At 45.8% G+C, this 25,467-nt stretch overlaps 1 protein-coding gene across 1 annotated transcript in view; it reads right to left on the bottom strand.

The window, feature by feature from the left end:
• ADCY1 (adenylate cyclase 1) overlaps positions 1 to 25,467 on the bottom strand; it is a 198,041-nt gene that overhangs the window by 44,971 nt on the left and 127,603 nt on the right. Inside the window, exons 5-6 of the mRNA XM_054991780.1 lie at positions 7,607 to 7,734; positions 2,903 to 3,061 (exon numbers count right to left, since the gene is read on the bottom strand). Coding sequence (XP_054847755.1) covers positions 2,903 to 3,061; positions 7,607 to 7,734 — 287 coding nt within the window. The remainder of the gene's footprint in view (positions 1 to 2,902; positions 3,062 to 7,606; positions 7,735 to 25,467) is intronic.

A 25,467-nucleotide genomic window follows, 5' to 3' on the forward strand; every position in this document is an offset into this window, starting at 1 on the left:
AGAATAAAGAGCTTGTAACTGTTTTTTAAAAGCTACATGCCCTTTCCTTATTAAAACCCAGAGCTAATTCTAACACATGGACTTTCTGCAATATTCCGATACTTTAAAACCAACCCTTTTCAATCTGGCTCCAGGCTTGGTGATAGGAGAGACAGCTTTGATCATTTTGGCGGAAAATTTTCATTTGCAGATTGTAAGAATGCTTTTAGTTTTGCTTGATCTCTTGGCTGCCTTTGACATAGTTGAGCATGTCATACTAACAAAATGCACGGAGGATAAGGGAATGGAGGTGACCCTCTCACCTGCGTATTTGTTTTGCCCGTGTATGTGTTTAATTGTTATTTTAAATTATTTTTGTACTATGTGTTTTGAAAACTTGTTTTAATGTTTTTGATTGTTGGGGTTTTTTGGTTTTTATACTATGTGTTTCACAACCTTGTTTTAATGCTATTGTTTGTTCACTGCACTGAGGACCCTGAGCTGGGTAGAAAGGCACAGAGGACTGTTTTAAATGCAATAAATAAAATGGGAGTGATGTTGTTTCCATCATTGTTATTGAACTCAAGTCAGAGGGTTGTCATTGGAGACGCAATATCTGCTGCATGAAATTGAAGCTATGGAATTGCCTCGAGTTATACTATCAGCCCTGGTTTTTAATATGTATGTGAGACCACTGAATGAGGTCATCTGTCTGAGGTTTTGGAGCGTTGAATGTCACCAGTGTGCTTCTTTAAATAAGTCCCCAGAAATGGGGTCAAATGGCTGAGGGAAAACAGGCTAGAACTGAAGCCTGGCAACGTAAGAGGAAATGCTTTTTAGAAAGGTTTTTGTTCTCGAGGGAACTGCACTGGCTCAGCTGGACGGGTTGAGACTTCCTCTGACAGACTTGGAAAGAACCTTCCTGTCTTGTTGGAGTTAGTCCTTTTGCTGGGGGAAAAAAGGATACTACTGTTGCCAAAAGCACCCCCCCTCCCCATTACATCTGGCATGAGTCTCCCCTCTTGGACTCTGTGGATCTAGCCACATTGACCCATGCTACAGGAACCTCAAGGCTACTGCAACTTTATGGTTCTATAAGTAAGTTGCAGTAGCCTTGAGGTTCCTATAGCATGGGTCAATGTAGCTAGATCCACAGGGTCCAAGAGGGGAGTTAGAAGGTACCTCCAGGGTCATCTAGTCTTACAACTACCCCCTCCCCCCAAATCACACACACCCAGTGACCCCTGCTTCATGCTCAGAAGATGGCAAAACACCCCCAGGATCCCTAGCCACACTGGCCTGGGGAAAATGGCTTCCTGATCCAAAAGTGGTGATCGGCATTACCCTGGGCATGTAAGAAGGGGCCACGAGAATGTGAAGATGTGCTGCACTGGGAACTGCACTGGCTCAGCTGGACGGGTTGAGACTTCCTCTGACAGACTTGGAAAGAACCTTCCTGTCTTGTTGGAGTTAGTCCTTTTGCTGGGGGAAAAAAGGATACTACTGTTGCCAAAAGCACCCCCCCCTCCCCATTACATCTGGCATGAGTCTCCCCTCTTGGACTCTGTGGATCTAGCCACATTGACCCATGCTACAGGAACCTCAAGGCTACTGCAACTTTATGGTTCTATAAGTAAGTTGCAGTAGCCTTGAGGTTCCTATAGCATGGGTCAATGTGGCTAGATCCACAGGGTCCAAGAGGGGAGTTAGAAGGTACCTCCAGGGTCATCTAGTCTTACAACTACCCCCTCCCCCCAAATCACACACACCCAGTGACCCCTGCTTCATGCTCAGAAGATGGCAAAACACCCCCAGGATCCCTAGCCACACTGGCCTGGGGAAAATGGCTTCCTGATCCAAAAGTGGTGATCGGCATTACCCTGGGCATGTAAGAAGGGGCCACGAGAATGTGAAGATGTGCTTGAAGACAACCTTGAAACTTCAAGGGGTTCACAAGACAGCATTCTGGTTACTTACTGAGGCTGGCCACTTTACATAGTTCACCTGTTTTGTTGTCTTTTACACTGGTTGCCTCATAGTTTTTGAGTACAGTTCAGAGTGCTGGCACTTTTAAAAACTTTCGTGAACTGGGACTCCCACAGCTGAAGGATCATGTCCTCCTATATAAGTTGATGTGGCAGTTCTGCTCAACCCAGTCATGTGTTTTAAGAATGATCTGCTGTTCTCTGATCACATTTTTTCTTTCTTTCTCTATCACCCTTAGGCTGTGGAACAGCCTTCTGTAGACAGTCAGAGAAGCACCATTCTTGATGACTTTTAGGAAAAGTGCATGGCTGAATTATTTAAGAGGCCATATGAATTGTTTCCGGGGCTGGTCTGTTTGTTTTCTGGTTCAGAGTGTTTATCGTTTTGGTTTCTTGCTAACTGGAGTTTTAAATACGTTCTAAGCCACCGTGGGTCCTTTGTTAAGAAGAAAAGTGAGATAGAAACTTTTAAAAATAAGCAATTAAAAATAAATACAATTTCCATTTTAAAAAATGCTGCATAATTATGTCCGCTTTTCAGAAAAGGTGACTTTAGAGGTTATAACATCTGTACAACTTTTGCATATACACTCCAGTACTTTCAGCATATCCATACCAATGATTTAAACGGGTTCAACTGTTCTTCTGCAAGAAATCCTGCAAGACTGCACCTTGTGAGAGGGGCCAGAGACCTCCGAAAGAGACTTCTCAGCACCATCACCAAAAGACAATTCCCAGAATTATTTGGAAGAGTACAGAAACTGGTATAAAACTAATAAAAGTCTATAATGTAGATATGCCCTTGTAATGCCAAAGAGGATTTCACTTTTCAAGAGAATTCATCGTAACTGTCAACATTACTAAGGGCTTAAGAATGAATTTAGTCCATAAAACGTGTAGAGAAAGGACACAGAGAGCTTGTTGTTTCCAAAACTTACCCGGGCAACCCTCCAGCTTCCATTACATTAGCAAGAGTCACATCATTTGACCAAACGTCGTACTGCCACTTGCGAAGACCCAAGACGCCACAAAGCACCCTTCCAGTGTGCAGCCCGACTCTCATATTGAGATCTACTTCAGTGGCTTCAGCTACAGATCTAGAATACAGAAAAAAAGAATATTTTCTGTAAGAAGGCAGGATAACTATCCCATGTCTATTCCTTTCCTCCCAAATGAAAAGTTTGTATGCAGGGCTTTTTTTCAGCTGGAACGCGGTGGAACAGAGTTCCGGAACCTCTTGGAAATGGTCACATGGCCGGTGGCCCTGCCCCCTGATCTCCAGGCAGAGGGGAATTAAGATTGCCCTCCGCGCCTCTAAACTCTAACTCCCCTCTGTCTGGAGATCAGGGGGCGGAGCCATCAGCCATGTGACCATTTTTGCTGAGGGTGATTTAAACTTTAAAAAACTCCCCCCTTGTTCCAGCTGACCCAAAGTGATGTCATTGGCCCTGGGAGCATGCGTGCACTTTGCACGCGCACATGTGGTACCGGGGCACCACCTCCCGCCAAGAGTTGCCCCCTGTGCTGGCAACTCACTGAGTTCCACCACCTCTTTTCCCAAAAAAAAGCCCTGTTCGTATGTATGGGTAGGATCAAAATACCTTAGCTTGTTCAATTACCTAATAATAAGGTGGACGTTTTTGGCTTGAAATGTTTTTGATTCCAAAGAAAAGTCAAGATGACTTAAATCAATGGTTCTCCTTTATGAAAAGCAGATTCTCCAACAGCATGTGGAATCCAAGAGAATCCAGCACAGAGCAAACTTGCAATAAATAGCGTAAGTGAAATTATGCTGCAGCTCACTGGTTAAGTGGTTTGGCTGAGAATCAGCACTCTGCTGATAATAACAACACTAAAGTGTACAGTGCTCTGAGTGGGGCACTAATCTGTTGTTGTTATTACTATTATCATCATCATAATTATCATTATCATCATCTAACTAACTAACTAGCAACAAAGCCCACTGCGGGGAAAAATACAATGGGTTCTGGAAAGGGGAGGGTGGGCAGGCAGGCATTTTCTCCTCCTCCATCATTGATCTCGGCCAGATGAAGGCGAGGGGGGGGGCATGGCCACCTCCTCTGCATCTGATCCTGGCTGAGTGAAGGGGAGTGGGCATTGCCTCCTGCTCCACACCTGATCCTGGTTGGGTGAAGAAGGGGCGGGCATTGCCTCCTGCTCTGCACCTGATTCCAGCCGGGTGAAGTGGGAGGGGGGAGGGCATTACTGCCTGTCCATGCCTGATTCTGGCAGGCTGAATGGGGGGTGGGCATTGCCACTTGCTCCTTGCCTGATCCTGGCCAGGTGAAGGGGGCAGGCATTGTCACCTGCTCCACTCCTGATCCTAGCTGGGTGAAGGGGGGGCAAGCATTTCCTCCTGCTCCATGGCTGATGACAGCTGGGTGAAGGGGGGGTGGGCATTGCTACCTGCTCCATGGCTAATCCCAGCCACGTGAAGTGGGGTGGGCATTGCCACCTGCTCCATGCTTGATCCGAGCTGAGTGAAGGTGGGGGGCATGCATTGCTGCCTCCTCTGCTCCTGATCCCAGCCACATGAAGGGGGGCGGGCTTTGCCACCTGCTGTGCTTCTAATCCCAAACAGGTGAAGGGGCTGGGCATTGCCTCCTACTTCGTGCCTCATTCGGTCCAGCTGAATAGTGGCGGAGATTGCTGCCAGCTTTGTGCCTGATCTCAGCTAGATGAAGGGGGAGGGCATTGTCACCTGCTCTGCTCCTGATCCTGGCTGGGTGAAGGACGGGCAGACATTGCCACCTGCTCTGCTCCTGATCTCAGCTGGCTTGAATGAGGAGGCAGACATTGCCACCTGTTCCCCTCCTGATACCAACTGGGCGAAGGGGGGAGAAGGCATTGCCACCTGCTTTGCTCCTGATCTGAGCTAGGTGAAGGAGGGATGGGCATTGTCACCTGCTCTACTCCTGATCCCAGCTGGGCGATGTCATTTCTGTTAGGAAAAATGGCATGGGATGAAGGATAGAAGCATTTCCTCCCCGCTTGCAGTGTTTTGGAGATGGACCAGGGGTGAGCCCCCAAGGGTATGTGAGACCGCAAGTCACGCCAGGGACTCCAACATAACTCATGTCACATTCCTCATGTAGTCCAACAAAAACAGAGTGTTGCGGTAGTAGATAGCAATTATATAGGGAAACCCCAACAGCAAGCTAACATACTATCCAAATTTAACAATTTTCAAAAGGAAATTTTCAAAAGCAGTATTTATAAATAACAATTCCAACCTCCATAAAGTGAATACATGTAAAGTGCAAATGGACAGTTAAATATACAGATGGAGGTTTGTATAAACCACAAACTGCCAAAGTGATAGATCTTTAGATGGTCCAAAAGTGCTGCAGTGCCTTAGATATACTGATTAATGTCTGAATTTAATCATTTCCTTGTGTATTCCCTCCAACCAGAAGGAAAATGAGATGTTAAATGGTTCCGTCCAAACATTCCTCATATAGGCAGGCCCTAAAAACCATATTGAAGTCTCTTGGAGTTCCTGTCTGCATGTTCCTTCATGAAATTCCTTTCAGTTTTGACTCACCGACATACAGTAATATTCTAGAACAATTATTCAAATAGAATTATTCAAAACTGTACTAAATGACTTTAGAGGCCTCTGTTCGGATAATGCTCAATACCCCTCTTCTCAAGACAGTGGCTGATTCCGCACACGTTGGATAATGCACTTTCAATGCACTTTAGCAATAGTTTAGAAATAGATTTTTTGTTTCACACATGAAAAATTCCGTTCCAAAGGGTCTCTAAAGAGGATTGGAAGTGCATTATCCAACGTGTGCGGAACAACTGAGCATCTAGTTCATGTGCAACCAACTCACTGGCAAGCAGTCAAACTATACCACTTGTGTGTTTATCTTCTGGCTGACATTGATTTGCTTATATTTTATCCTCCTAGAAATCTCCCCATTTGCTTAATGCATATTTACCTTAGGCAGCAATGACAACTGACAGCAAACCGAGTGCTGGTATCAAAGGAAAATTGCTGAAACCATCTCATTACATTCAATTTTAACCTGTCGTGCAACCGAGCCAACATGACTCAACAGTGCAACGTTGCAAAAGGTTGTTTTCAGATAAATATTAAATGGACATTGCCTTAATATCTAAGGATTCAGATTCTTATCAATTCTCTCTCCTCCCTCTGCAAGAAAAGCAAATTTGCTTACAGGTAAAATTTATCCCAGGCCGTTTCCACATCTCTTACCTGCCTGTGGAACATCGTGTGAAAGACCCAGAAGACAGCATCTTCTCGTGCGAAATCGCACCAGGAAGATGCTGTTATCCGGGACTTTTGTGCAAAATTGCATCTTCCTGGTGCGATTTCGCACGAGAAGATGCTGTCATCTGGGTCTTTTGTGCGATGTTCCACAGGCAGGTAAGACGTGTGGAAGCGGCCCTTCAGAGTTTTTAAGAATTTTTTTGCCATTGAATCACAGCTGACTTATAACAACCACATAGTTTTTTTCAAGTCAACCCCATAGAGTTTTCAAGGCAAAAGATGTTCAGATGGTTTGCTATTGCCTGCCTCTGCATAGCAACCCTAGGTTTCCCACCCAAGTACCAACCAGGGCTGAAGCTGCTTCGCTTCCAACATCTGATGAGACTGGGCTAGCCTGGGCTATACAGGTAAGGGCTTTTTAAGAATAGATATGCACCTTTTCCTCAACTTTTATTTTTGGTGTGTGTGTGTGGGGGGGGGGGGGCTTTTCAATTCTGACCACTATACCACGCTGTCTCCTAGACTGCCAACAGCATAATTCTCTGCAGTTCACATTGGTGGGTAATCTGACAACATTTTAACTGTTGAACAATCAGAAAGAAGCACTCTGTATTTACTCTGTATTACTATGGCAAATGATAATGCAGATTTGCATACCTTAAAACCTTGCAAAGCTGGATACAACCCACTAGTCAAGCATTGTGGGTTGCCAGTTGTCATTTCCCATCCTAATTTTCTAGTCTGAAGTAGGCAGCAAAACCAGGAGGTTTTACTGAGATTGTTGTGGGCAATTCCTGGCAGGTGAGCTGAGTTTAGGTTGGCAAGTCACAAAAAGAGGCAGGCTGATGACTATGGTGGGAACCCAAGAAGTTCTCTTTCACTTGTCCGCCTTCACCATCTTGGCAAAGAAAGATCACAGAATGGAAAGGGAAAGCGCTGCCTAGAACCCATTACGGGGGGAAAAACCCAAATGTTTCACAGCATAAGCGAAGTAAGAAAAAAGGTTCAAATGAGCATGGTGCTACAGACAGCGGAGAACAAGGGCTCTGCGTGTCAAGGGATCCAGTAGCACCTCAAAGACCTTATTTCATCACAAGCTTTCATGAAGTGTAAATCCATCCATGCATCTATGCAACAGAAAAGTGTTTGTGTTTGGGGTGGGGTGAGGGAAATATCACAAAGCGAAGATGGATCAAAACAAGATCCGATCCAAAGAGGAATCGGTTGAGACAGAAGGAGTGTGAGCCGCTCCCAGTTGTTGTTAGACAGGCAAAATGCAAAACTTAGTGCAGGATGAAATGAGAACGAGTAGATACAGCCGGCAGTGACAGAGGAATAGCTGCTGTTTCCTACAATGCAAGTGGGCGGCTGAAGAACTTACGTGATGGTGTCAATCATATCCAATCCCATTTCGACACAGCAGTGAGCATGATCAGTTTTGGGCTGCGTCAGTCCAGACACACAGTAGTAACAGTCCCCTAGGATTTTTATCCTTCTGCAGTGGTTTTCCTTTAATTAAAAAAGAGAATACAAATAAAACAAAATAACGTTTTACTGCGGGCAACATACGTTTATAAAATTCTGCATACCGTCTGATTGATGCTCGTTTTCAAAGTTGTATTAAGCCACCTCTCTTATGCAGCCGTTGGCTTAATGATACCAAACTCTAAACCTGATACAGGAATGAACAGCTTAATCTTAACGGTGACTCAAAAGTAAAAAGGCAGAGGATTGCAGTGTAGATAAAAAACATTTGGCACACTTTCCTTCCCAGTTATCTTTGCCTCTCTATTGTTTCCGTGTTTCAGACATGTAGACCGTAAACCCTTGGGCCAGAGACCCAGAGTTTTCTTGGCTTCGGGTAATTTGTCAAGCACCATGTATGCGTTATCATGGTGTGTTACTTTGTCAAGTGCTATATAAATAAGTTGAGACCTATGAAAAAGCCTTGAAAAGGTGATGTTCAGAAAAGATAAGGAACTGGGCTAAAGAATGCAAGTCATCAGCCCAACATTTCTCTTTGTGAAGTCTTAAAGAGAAGGGCAACCCCACTCATGGTTGAAAAGATCATTGGGCAGGGGTCAGTAGATCCGGGGGATGCACACCACCACAGGGCCTTGCAAGCTGAAGGGAAGCAAGCAGTGGACCACCCAGCTGAGAGTTAATCCCCTACAAATTCTCTGTGCACGTTGTGGCCCCTGCCACTTTTGAAGGCAGCAAATACTTCTACCTCCACCCTGCTAATTCTGCAAAGCGGGGTCAGAAAGAACCATTCACTGCTTCACTCCCTGACCCTCCCAAACCTTTCGTGACTTCTCACCCACCATAAATTTAGGACTGATTTAAGGTCAGCACCCCACTCTAGAAATATTGGGCTGCTGTGTACATGGATTTTTTGCACACTGAACCCAACTTGTGGCAACGGGTTATCATCCTTTTGAGCGGCGGAAGTGCTGAGAGACGCCTAACCTGCATGTGATCACCTTGACAAAGAGGAACCATTTGCCTGGCTGGTTGGGTACCAGCCATGCGTTGTATGGCTCACCCCCGTGGCAGTGGGGGCTCACCCAGACAGGTCAACGCGGAGGTCATGGGTGACCCCAGGGCTTGACATGTACCGCTAGTTAGTTAGATCCCTTGCTGTATTGACAGTTTATGTTGAAATTAATAAAGTGACCCAATTTTATACCCAAGCTTTGTGTCTGCCTTTTATTTCGATGGGGGGGGGGGGACAAATGTCAGCAATGGTTACCATTAGTTCAGTGGAGTGCAATTCCAGGGGGGCAGTTTTAAGACATGACCTCAACTTAACATGCATCCAATCTCTGTCATAGGCCTTGAAAAACAAAGTATTTATTTTAAAATCTGCCTTCGCTTTTCCAATACCACATTCTCAAGGCGGGGTAAAAACACATACAAATAAGACTAAACCAGTAGTCTCAAAATAAGTTGGGGAGGCAGTAAAACCAATTAAAAGCAGGTGATTTGAGGACAAAAAGATTACAATCGCGAAAGCAGCAGTACTGCTCAGCTTAGAAACCAGCAATAGCACTGAAAACGAAGGAAGCTGAAATTAAAAAACTCTTCAAGGCAGGTGTGGGGGGAAGAGAGAGACAATTCATTCAATTGGGTGAATAAAAAGTGTTTTGGCCTAATTCTAAATGTGGGAATGTTCAAGCATTGAGGCACCAAGCTGAGAATGGCAGCAGTTTGAAGAGATGCCAACAGCCTTACAACAATTTATGGTTCTTCCTAAATTCATGTGACCAGATTATGTGAGAATAGGATGTTGGCCCTGTGGCAAAGTCTTCTAGCCTCCCATGTGCCTCTTCCCTTCCTTCATGGGTGCCCTACCATTTTTTTCTTACACGTGTACTATGGTTTAAAATTGGATTGCATGGAGGGAGGCTGTTGTGTATCCCCCTGCCAGCATTATGTGAACTCAGAAGTTAGGTTGTGTGTGTGTGTTTAAGAAATTTTTACCAACGTATTGCTTCTATTTGAGACTGCAAAACCTTTATTAGAGGTGGGCACGGACCAAAAAATGGACCAAAATTTGACACAGACCAGCCCAGTTCGGCCTTCGCGAACTGGTGGGTTGTGGGACCGGTGTTTTTCATGGACGCGACAACTTTTGTGCCAGTCCATGGACCCATTGGTCTGTGAAACCAGACATCCCGGTGCTGAGCAATCAATTCCCTAGGCAACAGAGGGGAACAGAGGGGACCTCCGCAGACCTTCTCTGGCTGACAAACAGAGAGTTCTTGTTCTTCTCTATGAGAGCAGAAGGAGTAATTCCCCCACCTCTCAGGCAAGTGATTTCAGTTTCCGGCAGGCAGTAAGACCAGGAGAAATTGCAGGGTGAAGTTTTCAGTCACAGAGGGAGGTATTTGAAACTCTTGCTTGAGATTCTGGCTGCTTCTTTTCCACAGCCAGGCTCAGGGGCTAAGCCTGTGAGGACTCACAGAATACTTTCATATATTATACTTATTAATAGTATCATTATTATTTAGAGCACTTGTCCCAGCTGGAAAGGTGCCTGGGTGGGTCAGGGCTCTGCACCACCCCGTCCTTGCCAAGTGCGAATGCACCCACCCACAAGGGGAATTTTAACCTCCTTCCCCATTGGTCCTCCCATTACCTAGTCCACCAGTGCCTGCCGCCCTCTAGCTGCATCCCAGCAGAGGGACTCATCGTCCATAGCTGGGTTCCTTCCAGGAGGATCTGAACCTCCCCCCTTGGGAATTCCTTGCCACTAGACCATAAGAATCCATGGTTTTGAAGCATGTTTTTGTGCCATGGTGGTGCAATGAAGTGGTGAGTGCATGGGTTTTGGGGTGCAATTTGTAGCAATAGACATGATACAGGATTGTATGGTGGATTGTGGGTGGCCCCATGTAAAAATCAAGAGGATCCATGAGGATCCGTGCTTTGGGAACAAGTTTTTGCATCCTGGAAGTGCCATGGATTAGTGGGTGCTTGATTGTTTTGGTGCTGTCTGTAGACAAGGACATGATGTATGATATGACGGCTTTTTTGTTTTGTTTCAATATAAAAAGCATATGAATTCATGAGGATCCATTTAAAATCATCTGGATCCAACTTTTGCCCACTCCTTTTGATCTGTTCCTAGAGACCCTCATTCCACTCTGGTGGCTGTCATTCCAGCCCCAGAGCAGTTTAGCTGCTCCTAAGGACTGTCATTCCACTCTGAGGGCCTTCATTCCAGGCTCAGATAGGGTTGCCACCAGCTCCAGGTTGGGAAATTCCTGGAGAATTTGGGGGTGGAGTCTGAAGAAAGCAGGGTTTGGGGAGGGGAGGAACCTCAGTAGGGTATAATGCCATAGAGATCTCCCTCCAAAGCAGAAAATTTCTCCAGATGAACTCATCTCTGTGGCCTGGAGATCAGTTCAGAGAGATCTCCAGCCACCACCTGGAGGCTGGCAACCCTAGCCCAGAGCAGAGCAGTGTATCTAAGCTTGCGCAGAAATAACAAAGAACAGCGCCCCTGCAGAGCACTTTCTGTTCTCGGAGGAAGATTCTCTAAATCCATTCCACGTTTTCATTGCAACTTTTTGGTGCTGCAATGTATCTCAATAGAGTAAATGCAAGTCAATTGGCATTTGTGGCTCCTATTATATCTAATGAAACTTTCCTGGCGGCAGCTGCTTTGGGTGTCTATAACTCGGAAATCCAAAATCCAATCTTCACCAAACTTGGAAGGTGGCTGGAGGAGAGCCTGCCGAAGACTCCCTGTGTCTGGCATCTCAAAGTGTGAAGAGGGTCGTTCTAGGGCCCCCAGAAATGATGGACCACAGACCAACGAACCGGTCCGCCGAACAGGGACGGGTCCGTGAAAAGTTCATGGTTCGTGGTCCATGAAACGCGACGGACAACAGACCAAGAGTCCGTGCTTTTTCCCCAGTCCGTACCCACCTCTTACCTTTATTCACTGCTTCTGGGAATATAAAGAGAGGAGTTCAGTACAGTGTCAACAAGGCTCTCCACATTTCTGTTGCTGTTCCCTTTGAGAAGGTCAGACTGGAGAAGTTTCTTAAGTGAATTTATATTCTTTTCATGGGAGTTGTTTTTCAAGGTCTTCCAAATGACTATTGAATATCAGAAAAGCCTGAAAGCTTCTGGACAGCCCTTTAAGGAGAAAGTGGAATGACAAACCAGGCTAAGCCACGCCTTGGGAGAGTCACAGTGCGATCCTAAACTGTGTTATACCGCCTCTAAACCCATTGCCTTAGAAGACGGTAACTCTGCTTAGGATAGCACTGTTGGTCTCAAAGCCTGTCTTTGACCTTTTGCTAGCTCAAAGCCCGGCATTGTGAAGTGAGCCGTGAGGTCAGCACAATCCCTGGGTAACAATTGAAGGCACTCAGCATATCTGTACAGTTTTAGTGGCTTTCTCCTGGGCTGGTGCAAGATGCCATTGGGCTGATGGAAACCAGGAAGACGTTCAGTCAAGTGAAAAGAGCAGAACTTAAACAAAGAACAGGTAAGCGTTCGCATCAGTACTTGGCAGTGTTCATGCCCACTGTTCCGCAATGCCAAGATATCCAATACGCACAGCAGCATTTCTGCAGATACTTGAAATCAAGGGATCTAAAAGCAGAATATTTCCTGAAATAAAGCATCATGTTTCACAAAGCCTAGCTCAGAAGATCTTCAGATGTTTACTTAGCACAGGTTTTTTAGCACAGGTTTTTTGGGGGGTGGGTGGGATTGTCCCCCCCCCCATCAGATGGACATTTACTATTATCAGTGATCTGGACAATAGTATTCATCCTCTGGTAAGTGTATACTAGCAAGTTAACTATACGGCAGAGAACAGGATATATCCCCTGTAGAGCAGGAAAGACACGATCAACTCAGTGCAAGGGGCAGAGTAGTGACTCCACTCTGCTCTGAAAGGTCTCTGGTCTTTTGATTCAAACTTTGTCATAAAGAGGATGTAAAAGATGACTAAAGTTGCCCTGGCTCCATGCTGTGATTCCAGAGTGATGGCAAAAAGAAGTTTTAAAAGACAAATTCTGAGGAAGACTGTGTTTCTGGGAAAAGGAAATTAATGCAAGGTTTCTTCAGTGTGTGAAGATCCAGTTGCCCTCCTGGGCTCTTTGCCCCATGCAACCCCCCAAAAGAAAAAGAAAAAAGAAAACATTTTAATTCTATTAAAGAGGTTATATTGTTTGGTACAATGCTGATTGATTTCTGAGATTAAAATAGTGAACTCATTACTTTACTGTTTGGAGTTTATCTGTGAATAAGCTAATAGCTGCATAGGAGTGTTTGTAAAGCACCAGGGGTCTCCATCCAGCAGGGTTCCCCACACTGCTTTTGCAAATGCTGGGAGAGTTGGAAGGTGGTGTCTCGGGAGGGCAGTATTTATAACAACAACAACAACAACAACAACAACAACAACAACATTCAATTTACATACCACCCTTCAGGACAACCTAATGTCCACTCAGAGCGGTTTACAAAGTATGTTATTATTATCCCCACAACAAAACACCCTGTGAGGTGGGTGGGGCTGAGAGAGCTCCAGAGAGCCGTGACTAGCCCAAGGTCACCCAGCTGGCTTCAAGTGGCGGAGTAGGGAATCAAACCTGGCTCTCCAGATTAGAGTCCCGTGCTCTTAACCACTACACCAAACTGGCTTTAGGGAAGCCAAACTACACCAAACTGGCTTTAGGGAAGATATGTGGTCACTTCTGAGCGATGGTCTAGGCTGCCTCCCCTAGTCTTTACTGTCTTTACTGAAGACCATAAACGAGAGGCCTGCCAACTGGGGACTCTGGCTGGGGTATCAGTAGCAGCTCATCCAACATCAGGTAATGCAGACAGAAGAGCAGCTTGCAGGCAGAGGGACCTGCTGACCTGATTATGGTTGCTTGACAGCACCATCACTGCAGCTGGCCAGAGAAGGTACTGCACATCATGCATAGGCAGATTATGGTTGCTCGACAGCACCACCACTGCAGCTGTCCAGAGAAGGTACTGCACATCACGCACAGGTGTCTTGATGAATCAATATGGCGCCCCCCATATATGTAATAATAACTATTATCATGTACCTACTTGGTGGTGGAGAGTGTCAAGTCAGAGATGACTTATGGAGACCTCTGGGGGGGTTTCATGGCAAGAGACTAACAGAGGTGGTTTGCCATTGCCTGCCTCTGCAACCCTAGTCTTCGCTGGAGGTGTCCCATCCAATTACTAACCATGGCCAACCCTGCTTAGCTTCTGAAATCTGATGAGATCAGGCTTACCTGGGCTATCGGGGCATGCCTATCTACTCATCAGTGCTCAAGTATCAGACCTGGTCTCTAACATTTGTGGTGGTCCAGGATACGGGTGGAGGACACACAACACAAAAGTCCTGCTTACACTAAGCAGCTCTGGATATGGTAACTGCTGGGTGGAAGACCAAGTGGGGGATCTATGTAAGCTACCTTGAATGCCATGAGGAAAGAAAAGCATGACATGATATTTTTAAAGAAAGACTATGGGACAGTGTTTGCAAATTAGCTCTATTCAACAGCTTCCACACAGCCTGTACTAAAAGAACTGTGCTTTAATTATGGGAGTAAGATAGAGGAAACCCTTAAGGAAATCCACAAGCCGCATCTTCTGTTCATCAGTTCTAGTCACGCTCAATAGTTCCCGTAACAAAAATGTTCTGTTCCTACAAACTGCTGTATAAATTGCACACGTCGTTAAAGATCTCTTCCTTCTCCGTTATTCCCACCATGCTTGTGAGGAGCACAGTCCACAAAATGAAAAGCCCAGCACCCCCTAAATGCCTGGCCCATGTATGCTGGATAGCACAAGGTGGCAGTAATACACAGTCGATTACTCCTTTCACAGTAAAATCCTAAGCAGAGTTACTCTAGTCTAAGCTCATTGATTTCAATAGGCTTAAACTGGAGTAACTCTACTTAGGATTTTACTGTCAGTAACCAAACTTCTACTGAGCAGCGAAATCTTTGCACCACTCCATCCCCACACGGAGGCAGCGATTACATGTACAGAAGTCTAATCCTATGGACTGAGGCCTATCCTCTTGTTGTCAGGCTCTGGATGACAGGATGTGGCAGGCAGATCTTTGGATCATTATAGCAAGACACAGGTCCTTGGTTAAATGACTTTTATTCAGAAATCAGATCTTTTCCATATTCAGGTCCATAGGTCTACTTGGGAGCAAGACAAGCATCTAAGCCACTCGACTAGAAAATTGACAGGAATGACAACATGGGAAAAATACATCTCTTTTCTAGTTCACTTTTCCTCTCCCTCCCAATTCCAAACAATCTTTTGCCACTCTTTCTTTGTGAGAACGTTTTATGTATTTGTGATACCATGATGCGTTGCTAGGAAGAAAGACATATTATAGTCTGAGAGGAAGTACAAGGTCCAACAGATAACCACCTGCGAAAGCCTGAGAAACAGAGCCCTAGCAAAAGGAAATTGAGTTACATCAGGTTCATGTTTACAATAACTGGACTAAGCCTCAGAATCAGAATTAAAATTGGCATGGATGGATGGGTACATGGATGAATGGGTACAGACATACATGACACTTAATTCCCAGAGAGGGGTCAAAGGAAGAAGCACCACCAAGCGTGCCCTTCATTCAGAGATGCCCGTCCTTTCAGAATATATAAAATAGGTTCTCTGTCCTCTGCAAGATCTGGTGTCAGGGACTGCAGAATTCAGGCCACTGCAACACAAGAACTCTACAGTGCAGGAATAGTGATGTTGTAAAACCTGATATTATGGGTTCCTCAAATCCCTGAGGTGCCTGGGGTGTGTGTGTCAAGAAACAAAATACATTTCCAAGAGGCAAGGTCCCTCGCCACCTAGTTTAACAAGCTGCCACCAGTTCCCTTTAGCTAACTCTAAGCGTAGAGGCCAAGGAAGCCAAATCTACAGCAGGAACAAGTGTCAATCAACAATTCAGCCCTGCAAGACTGAATTCCACAACTCAAACTCAAATAACAAAAACAGTTATTTGGTAGCTGAGGTCAAAGGGGCCAAACACAGACAGCAGAGGATGGGCCTCCGTCTCTGAATCTCTCTACACAATACTTTTGACATGTGTTCTTCATGTGTTGGGAGACACAATGTTAGCCAGGAAGCATGGTTTTAAATGACAGAGCCAGCAGAGATCGCTCTGGAGGTGACTCTCACGGCCAGGGCTTTTTTTCAGCAGGAACGCGGTAGAACGGAGTTCTGGCACCTCTTGAAAATGGTCACATGGCCGGTGGCCCCGCCTCCTGATCTCCAGACAGAGGCGGGGCCTCTCCCCTCTGTTCGGAGATCAGGGGGTGTGGCCACCGGCGTTGTGACCATTTTCACCAAGGGTTATTTAAACTTTAAAAAACTCCCCCCTTGTTCCAGCTAACCCAAAGTGACGTCATTGTGTGGTCCTGAGTTCCACCACTGAGTTCCACAACTTCTTTTCCCAGAAAAAAAAGCCCTGTTCACGGCCAGCCGTCACCTCTGGCCTCTTCTGGAGCCTTTGCACTGCCAAGGCTCGGTTAATTCAGTTTTAAGCAGCGAGGGCGGCAGGGTAAAAGCTCCAGAAGGGGAGACATGCCATAGGTGGTCAAGGGCTGTGAGGGAATCTGTCCCCTCCGTAGCGATCTCCACCAGCTGTCTTTCAAAACTTTGCTTCCCGGCTAACACTGCGTCTCCCGACACTTGACAGGCTTGTTTCCTGGCTGTCTTGTGCAGAGAGACTCTCTGTCCCTGGCCTGGACAGTCTCTGATCTTAGTGATCCCATTTAAACACAATCTCAAAGCTTATCTTTCTGGAAGTGGCTAGCTCAAAGTTTCAGTAAGTTTCCTGAGATTTTTCTTTGGCCTGATTGGGCCGCAAAAGCCTGAACCAGTTTTGAAAGCCGAGGTAAGGAAGACTAGTTTCTTGACATCTGTTCCTTTATTTCCCTGGGTATTTCTGCATTCCTGAACAATGATGCATCTTCAGGACACTCATCTGTATAAGCTGGTGCATTGTTAGACATGACAGGCACATTATTATTTGCATAGCTGTCCAGTGAAAAAGCACAAACATGTTTCCAGACTATATAATTCCTACTCAAATCACTTAACATTGCACGTGAAATTGAAAATCAAAGAGCACTTTATGTATCGAGTCAATGCTTTCTTCCTTGCAAATCTCATGCCAATATTTTGATGTCTGCTGCCTGTTTGGGACACTAATCCACAAAACATAATACTTTACAGAATTTTTTGCCACTTCACAATATTTTTTGCTACTGTTGTCAGTGTCAATGACAGTCGCACGAGGGCTGCTTATCCTAAACCTACCCAAGACAATATGAAATTAGCCTTTTATTTCAGAAAATGTCACCCTACATGACTCAATAGGGAAATCTCCACTTTCCATAGTCAGCTATTTTCTTCATCCGTATCTATTTATAGCAGCTGATGCCTTAACAATTTGTTTGATTGTGTTCTTGTTTCTTTTTCTCTGTGCAGCTGATTATCAGTTCTGAGCTGACTAACAATAAAATCCCTGTAAGGGGGAAAAAAATCCTTATTTGTTATGCAAATTAACAATTTGTTTTCTGAATGGTTCTTGCTTATAATTCCCAGAAAACCATATGAATAAACAGAATTCACCCAAACAATGGAAGTTGTAAATTCAAGTCATACTTGATAAGAGCATCTCCTTTGGGAAAGTAAATGTTTGTTATCGTAGAATTTGTGCAGGTACATTAATGGCTTTCTAAGCAACATCTTCACAATCTCTCAGGAAAGAATGTTCATCTCCCAATACAGATTATAGTTTCAGGTGGGTAGTCGTGTTGGTCTGTAGTAAAAAATCACGATTCTTGTCCAGTAGCACCTTAAAGACCAACCAGCTAGATTTCCAGGGTATGAGCTTTCAAGATTAAAAGCTCCTTTCATCAGATACATGGAGTGGAAAAGGTGGGAGTCCTTGTAATACAGACAGAAGGTGGGAAGGGTATTGCAATTTTCACCCCGTGTATCTTTTTCCACTGGACCTGAATCTTGCTCTTCTAGATCATGAAGTAGCAGTGCCAAAATAAATCACATAGGTTTTGGTCCTGTGAATTTATTTTGCCATTGGAACCAATTTCTTCTGGTAGAAGAAACCTTCCCCAGAGGCCAGACCTTCAGATCTAACCCAAAGGCTTCCTGCAAAAAAATGGTATCAAGCACTCTGGATCAAGCAAATCCTTTTTTTTAAAAGTCTCTTGTTCCTACTCCACCTTGACACACAGAAAAAAAAAATTATCAGATATACTAGGCCCAGAAAATGAGTGCAGGGCCATACAAAGAGCAAAGATTGCTCTTCAGGTTTGTTAGTTTCCTGTTTGCCTCCCCGAAGGCTCCATCAATTATTAACAAACCCTCTGAGGAACGATCTTTGCCAGCTCTGTAGAGAGTGGTGAAATTCAAACTACACTTCCTGGCTAACATTGCGTCTCCCTCCACTTGAGTGTCCTCGTATTACTTGTTTCGTGTGGTTTAGCTCTTACTGGAGAGATGTCTAGTTTAAACAAAGTTTTATCGTTTGAAGATCACATGAACACATGAGGCTGCTTTATATTGAATTAGCTCTGCTTTATAGTGAATTAGCTCACTAGCCCATCACGGTCAGTATTGTCTACTCAGATCTGGCAGGGGCTCGCATAAAGGTCTTTCGCATTATCAGCCACCTCAACTTTTTAACAAGAGATGCCAGGGAGTGAACTGAGGTACTTCTGCATACCAAGCAGATGCTCTGCTCTGCCACAGGGCCACGGGTCCTCCCCTATGATTCCAGATGTTTCCAGCTGAGTAGCTGCACTACTATGCAACAGCCAAATAAAACAGGAGACCAGTGGCATCTTAAAGCCATTAGTCTTTTTAAAGGTGAGGATCTCATTGTGGAAAAGATTCTATTTTATGAGTGTGCTGCTAAGATTTCAGAGGTCCACCGTTCACTTTAGAAAATTTAGGTAATGGATTCCATAGGAATCGTTCCCCTCCCCACCAAAGAATGTACAGTTTGCAGGAGCGCTTTTTACAAATTCGAGACTAGTTTTCTTTTGTGCTGTTTTTCATGCATATAAAAAGCTTCCATCTGAACTTCCTATAAAACCCCACCAAGTTCAATTTAGCTAGCTAACGGAGGCATGATTGCTGCAGTGCTATTAAGCACAGGCTTCTAGAGAAGAACCTTTTACAGAACTGAAAAGAGTAAAAGAAAAGAAAAAACAATTTGGATTCCACTATAAAATATTCCATTGGCAGTGGTCAGGAATCCACCAGCACAGTTCTGGTGCCTACAAGCTACTTAGCCAAGGATATGAAAATATGCTTGAGCAGATGAGGAAGTCATATTCCTTCTAGGAACTGTAACAGAATTAGTTTAGAGAAACAAAAAGCCCCTAATATATATATTTTTCCAATTGTCCGGGGTCTGAGGCACAGCCCCCGGCCTCGCCAGGAGGAAGCAATGGGAGGCAGCCGGGAGACAGCTGTCCTGCCGCCCCAGCTGGCAACCAGGGCCAGAACCTGCCTACATCAGGGGAAAGGGGCAAAGGTCCAAAGCCTCAGAGGGCTAGAAGGGGCAGGGAGAGGCCAGCTAGTCCCACTCTCCAGGGGGAGGATAGGGGGCTAAGCAGAGCAGAGGGAGAGGGCAAAGGCAGGGGGAATAGGGACCCAGCAGCTGCCCAAACAGAGCCCTTGCCAGCCAAGGAGGAGAAGCAGCCACAACAGCTCAGAGCCACACCCCAGCCTGCATCTCAGCTAGAAGACAGTAACCTGGCTCAGGAGATGCCAAGAGCAAAGCCCCTCCAGGTGAAGCTGCTGGAGGCACTCTGCTGGAAAAGATGGGTAGCCAGCCAAGGGGCCACAGCTGGGCCTGCCTTCAGCAACCAGCTCAGCCAAAGAAGCCTGACAGCCAGCCAATGAGACACAGCTGTTGCTGACCTGTGCAGCCAAACCAGCTACCCCAGCTGCAACGGCTTGAGGCAGCCCAGAACAATGCTGGGAGGCCAAGGAGGGGTGTGGCCTGGCAGGTGGAGCCTGCAAGGAGGGTGGGGCGGGGAGAGAAGGCCCTATAAAGGATGGCTCGGAAGAGCACTGGGGTGGTGGGTTTGAGCGGGAGCGGGAGCGGGAGCGGGAGCGGGAGCGGGAGCGGGAGCGGGAGCGAGGAGGAGATGATGGTGGAGATCAAAGGGAGTGAGTGGCGCAGGTTGAGAAGACCAGTGAGTGGATTGAGAGGGAGTCTGGGTGATGTATACCGCCGCTCCTTCCACAGAGCAGGGTCCTGCAGCATCCCTGGCACCCCTTTGACGTCAGGAGCAGACCGCCCGGCACCCTGACACCAATGTTAGGTCAAGCAAATGGAAAAGCCCACCTGCAACCTATTTCAGAATTTTCCAATATAGACATAACATGCACACATTCCAAATAATTTAGAGAAGCAGATCTTTTGAAGAATAACAGTTAAAGGATAATCAGTGCTAAATATTATGCACATAATCCATGGACGCAAGGATTTAGGGAACAGATCCCCCCACCCCCACAAAGCCCTAAAAGATCTCATGTCTTGTAGAATATCCCTATTTTGCCCTCTTTGAGAAAAAAAATGCAAGATTGGGAGGCAGTTCTGAAGGGCGGAAGAGATAGAGGCTGCGCAAAGCATCTTTTGGTTTAAAAAGGAAAAATGATCAAATATGGTGGGGCAAAAATACATGCAACATGGTTCAGAAATTCAGGAAACAAAAACCCTTTCTGCACCAGTTAATTTTGCTGGTTCATTCCCCAAGCTGCATCGTTTTATTTGCAACGTTCTGCACTCTATTTTGTGCCTTTTCCCTGGGTTTTCTACGAGTACTTTTCCCCGACTTTTTTTTAAAGCCATTTTCCTGTCAGCACTTTCTCCCGTGCATAATCTTTTCACTCTTATCTTTTTAGTGTTCAGCCCTCTTCTGCCCCTCCCCTACCAGCCTACATCTTTGTGATTGGCCACTCTCATCTATCTAGCCACCCCCTCGTCCCTCCTTTCCATCCCTCTCCCTCCACCCTCCCCTCTCCTCCCTCCTCTTTTTTTCTTTTTCTTTTTCTTTCTAAATCCAGGGTTTGCAAGCATGCAGGAAGGGCAGGATTCCCCATTGCTTTCCCCTTGGTTGTAGGGGTTGTATAGGGGGAAGAACAGAGCTTGAATCTGCCAATCAGATAAAGAGGGTGCTGAGAGCGAGAAATTTTGAGAATCGTGACCCCCTTCAGCATTCCAGAGATGCATCAATTTAGCATGTGCAAAAAGAAAAATAAAATAAAGGGATGACACTGAAGTCACCACCAACACCACTGGGGACAATGTTCTTCAATTCTGATTTATGTGAATACAAAGCAGAATAGATAACGCGACACCATACCACCATTACATGGAAGAAGTGAGGAGGGAATACGGCCAAGCCGATTGTGTTGATTTTGGCTTGATTTCGGCCCATCCCCCGTTCAACCAGCTCAGATCAAGAGCAAAGTAGGTAGCAATGCCTGCTCCCCCCTTCACCCAGCCAGGATCAGGTGTGGAGCAGGTGGCAATGCCCACCGCTTCTTCATCCAGCCGGGGTCAGGAACAGAGTAGGAGGCAATGGCCACCCCCCCCTTTCACTTGGCTGGGATCCGGCATGGAGCAGGTGGCAATGCCTGCCTCTTTCACCCAGCCGAGGTCAGGCATCAAGCAGGTGGAATGCCTGCCCCTATTCACCTGGCCAGAATGAGGCATGGAGAAGGAGGCAATGTCCGCCCCTTCACATGTCAGAGATCAGGAGTGGAGCAGGTGAAATCCCCACCCCCCACCCCATGCACTTTCATTCGGCTGGGATCAGGCACAGAGCAGGAGGAAATGCCCACCCCCCTTCACCTGGCCAGGATCAGGCGTAGAGCAGGTGGCAATGTCCGCCCCGTCTTCACCCAGTTGTGGTTAGGAGCAGAGCAGGAGGCAATGCCCACCCACCCCCTTTCACTTGGCCGGGATCAAGCACAGAGCAGGTGGCAATTCCCGCCCCCTTCACTCAGCAGGGATCAGGCGCAGAGGAGGTGGCCATGCCCACCCTCCTGCCTTCATCCGACTGACCGGGATCAGTGACGGAAGAGGAGGGAATGCCCACCTGCCTGCCCTCCCCTTTCTAGAGCCCATTGTATTTTTTCCCGCATCAGACTTTGTTGCTAGTCTCTTTAATAATAGACTTACTGTGTTATCCGAAGTTTTCCAGATCTCATTTTTATCTCCGCAAGCATCCTTGAAACTAACCATGATTCTATTTATTACTAAATCCCCCGCCCCATCTCATGACAATGGATTTGCAATGACAGTTATGGGGGGTGGGGAATCAAACAACGGAGAGACTCTCATGATGTGCTGCACTTTAGCATGCGAAGCAGCCCTACTTTGAGATTGTTCTCTGGCTGCGTCTCTCGCTGCAGCTCTCCCTGGAGCATTTTCAACTGCCGAGCGAAGGACTTTCCACCTTTCCCTAGTGGCTTGGGCAGGCAGCAGGGAATCTGACCCAGAAAATGCTGCCTGCAACCCAGAGGGAAGGAAGCAACTGCAAGGTCAGAGAGCTGCTGCTTGTGCTCGGGGTTAGAAGTAATCAACCTGCTGCCTTTCTGCTGACAGAATGGAAGCTGTGAGTCAATAATGGCCACCTCTTCCCTACACCGAAGGACAGGAGACAATTGCCTGGACAGAGATGCCCCTGCATTGTTTGCCCTGGCTGAGAGAAAAAGGAAAATAAGAAACCTCCGTAGTGCAGAGGGAGAAGCAGAGTGCGTGCCTTCATCTGTGTTGCCTCCTGCCAGCAGTGAATGATGGGGGGAGTTGGGCATCCCTCTTTCTCTCTCCCACATGCTGGAAAACGCAATGCAAAGGAGAGCAAGTCCGTCTAAGAGGGAGGCTCGCAAAAGTCTCCCCCTCTGGATTACGTGCAGCACTTCGGGGCTGCAACTTATCTGAACTTGTTCAAAGGGTAACACCAGCGCTTCGGCAAGCCCTTATTTTTCTAGATTTGATTTCTGCGCTTTGTCCAGACTGTGGCACAAAGTATAGCTTGCCAATGGTTTTCCGTTCAACCCCTCCCTCCATTCATATCTTGTTCTCCCATCCAGGATTCGTATCTATTGTAACGGGGGGTGGGAATGAACAGAAGAAACTGTGCTGCGACAAACTGTATCTGCACCATTTCCAAAATTAATTTTAGAAATTTTCTGTGTTATATGAGAAGAAAGGTAGAGCAGTTCAGAGGGCAGAACATGCCCTCAGAACAATATCGGAACAGAACTAGGGACACCTCGTCATTCCTACTTATTAAGCTGTACAGAAGAGGAGAATGGAAGTGGGGGCCAGCTTGTCCGGCAACGATGAAAAGAAAATCTTCTGCAGGACAGAAAGAACCAGTGTGATGCAGTGGTTATGATCTGGAAGTCCAGATCTGAACCCCTACTCTGCTGTAGCTCAGGGCCAAACAACACAGTATATACAGCTCTAAAAGGAGGCAAAGAATTTCTCTCTGGGGCTGTTTCAGCTCTGGATACAGAGGCTGCAAACTCCTGGATCCCAGTGCCGGGAGGCAACTCAGGGGAAGATCTCTATGCCCTCTTGCCTTCCAGGGCAACTGGTTAGCCAATGAACCACTGGCCTGATCCCACGGGGATATTCTGGTGTTATGTTCGGTACATATCTGATTCCCAGTGCTAGGAAGCCACATCAGGGGAAAAGGCTGTGGCCTTTGTGCCCTATTATTTATTTATTTATTTATTTATTTATTTATTTATTTATTTATTTATTTATTTGTTTGTTTGTTTGTTTGTTTGTTTGTTTGTTTATTTGTTTATTTATTTATTACTTTGATTTATAAACCGCCCATTTTCAGGGGCTCTGGGCGGTGAACATCAGTTAAAATCAATAAAAACAAAAAAAAACCTAATTCTAAAATCAACATACAATAAACAATAATAAAATAAATTAACCACATACATTAAGGTGCAATGGTGGGGAGAACCCCCCAACCCCAAAGGCGGGAGGCCGACATGGCACCGCCCCCTTCAACCACCGAACGCCTGGCGGAACAGCTCTGTCTTACAGGCCCAGCGGAACAATAATATGTCCCGCTGGGCCCGGGTCACCATTGACAGAGCATTCCACCAGGCTGGGGCCAGGACGGAAAGGCCCTGGCCCTGGTTGAAGCGAGGCGGGCTTCCTTAGGGCCGGGGACCACCCTCCAGGGCAAGTATTTGGCCATTTTATGAGATGAGAGGCTGCATTAATCAGACCACTATTATGATCCAGTCCTGAGCCAAATGGGTCCCCTGCAGACCTTGAAAATGCCATTCCCTGCAGCTGGATTCATTATAAAATACAATGTGTAATAGGGTGACCTTGGGGCATCACTCTCTCTCAATCTAACCTGCCTCACAGGGTTGTTGTGAGGGTAACATGGAGGTTGACAGAATGATGTTACAAGCTGCTTGGGGTCCTCATTGGGTAGGAAAGCAGGAAATAAAGTAAATACCTTATTTACCTGAAAATAAGACTAAAATTCTTTTCTGCATGTGCCATCGCAACAAAGAAGGGCTATCAGTTCACATACAGGTTGCAGTTATATGCCATAATAATGATTTCTCAAACTTTTGTGTATAACCCTTATTTAGGGAGATCTTATAGACAGAGAAAGCATTTTCAGTAGTTTAAGGCCAAACTTATTTACTACTGAGCGCTCTAAGACAAGGGCATCTGTAGCAATCTGTGCGCTCACAGATCTCATATTCAGAGTCCTTTCTTATGGGTAACTATGGTAATATTTAGAGAAAAATGTCTGCCTTGGACAGCATCACTTTACCACCACATCCAACAACAGAGCTGGAAACCGACTGTCATTAACAGCCAAATTAAAAACAAGATTTGTCATCTGGGGTGAAATAACACACTGGAAATGAGACACAAATTATGGTTAAAAGTTGAAAACGGTTCATACTGAACTGTATTTTCAAAGCTTGCTAGCAGCCAACCAGAAATAATATTGCTTAGTGATTTTGTTCTCTCATTCATGAAACAGTAAGCACAGAACTGGTCCATTTTGCTACAGCAAACCTCTAGTCCAGATTCCAGCTTTACGTATCTTGTGACCTACCGAGCTGAACGCAGCCCATCAGCAACGCATTGTTTCTGCATGCACACCCACAAATGAAACAACATTAGGACATCCCCTATAAAAAGCCCCATCAGAATGTGATCAACGCAGCATAGGAGAGAGGTGTCACTCAATCATTACATGTCAATAGCAAATGATTTCGGAGGAAATGAAAAAGTTGCCAATAGTCAGCATCACGGAAGCATTATAAAAAGACAGCCCAGTAATTTAAAGCTTATAATGCATTTCCAAGAACAAAAATCATGTGTGATAGAAGCGGGGAAATGAGATAGTCGAAGACAAACACTTAGAAATATCTGTGTGGAATTATTTGATACATCTGTTCTGAGAGGGGGCAAGTATTTAATGAGATGGCGAGGGAAATCATTTCCAAGGGACATCACTTCTGAAGTCAGCTAGGCTATGCAGAACACACACAAACGCGGATCGTAATTCACAGGGCCTGTAAATACACCCAGCCAATTACTCCTTCCGTTTTGTTCTCGCTCCTCCTGACTTCTGAGTTGCACATGCCTAATTTACCCAGCACAGCCTG

The sequence above is a fragment of the Eublepharis macularius genome, chromosome 11 (genome assembly GCF_028583425.1).
Source record: "Eublepharis macularius isolate TG4126 chromosome 11, MPM_Emac_v1.0, whole genome shotgun sequence".
NCBI lineage: Eukaryota > Metazoa > Chordata > Lepidosauria > Squamata > Eublepharidae > Eublepharis > Eublepharis macularius.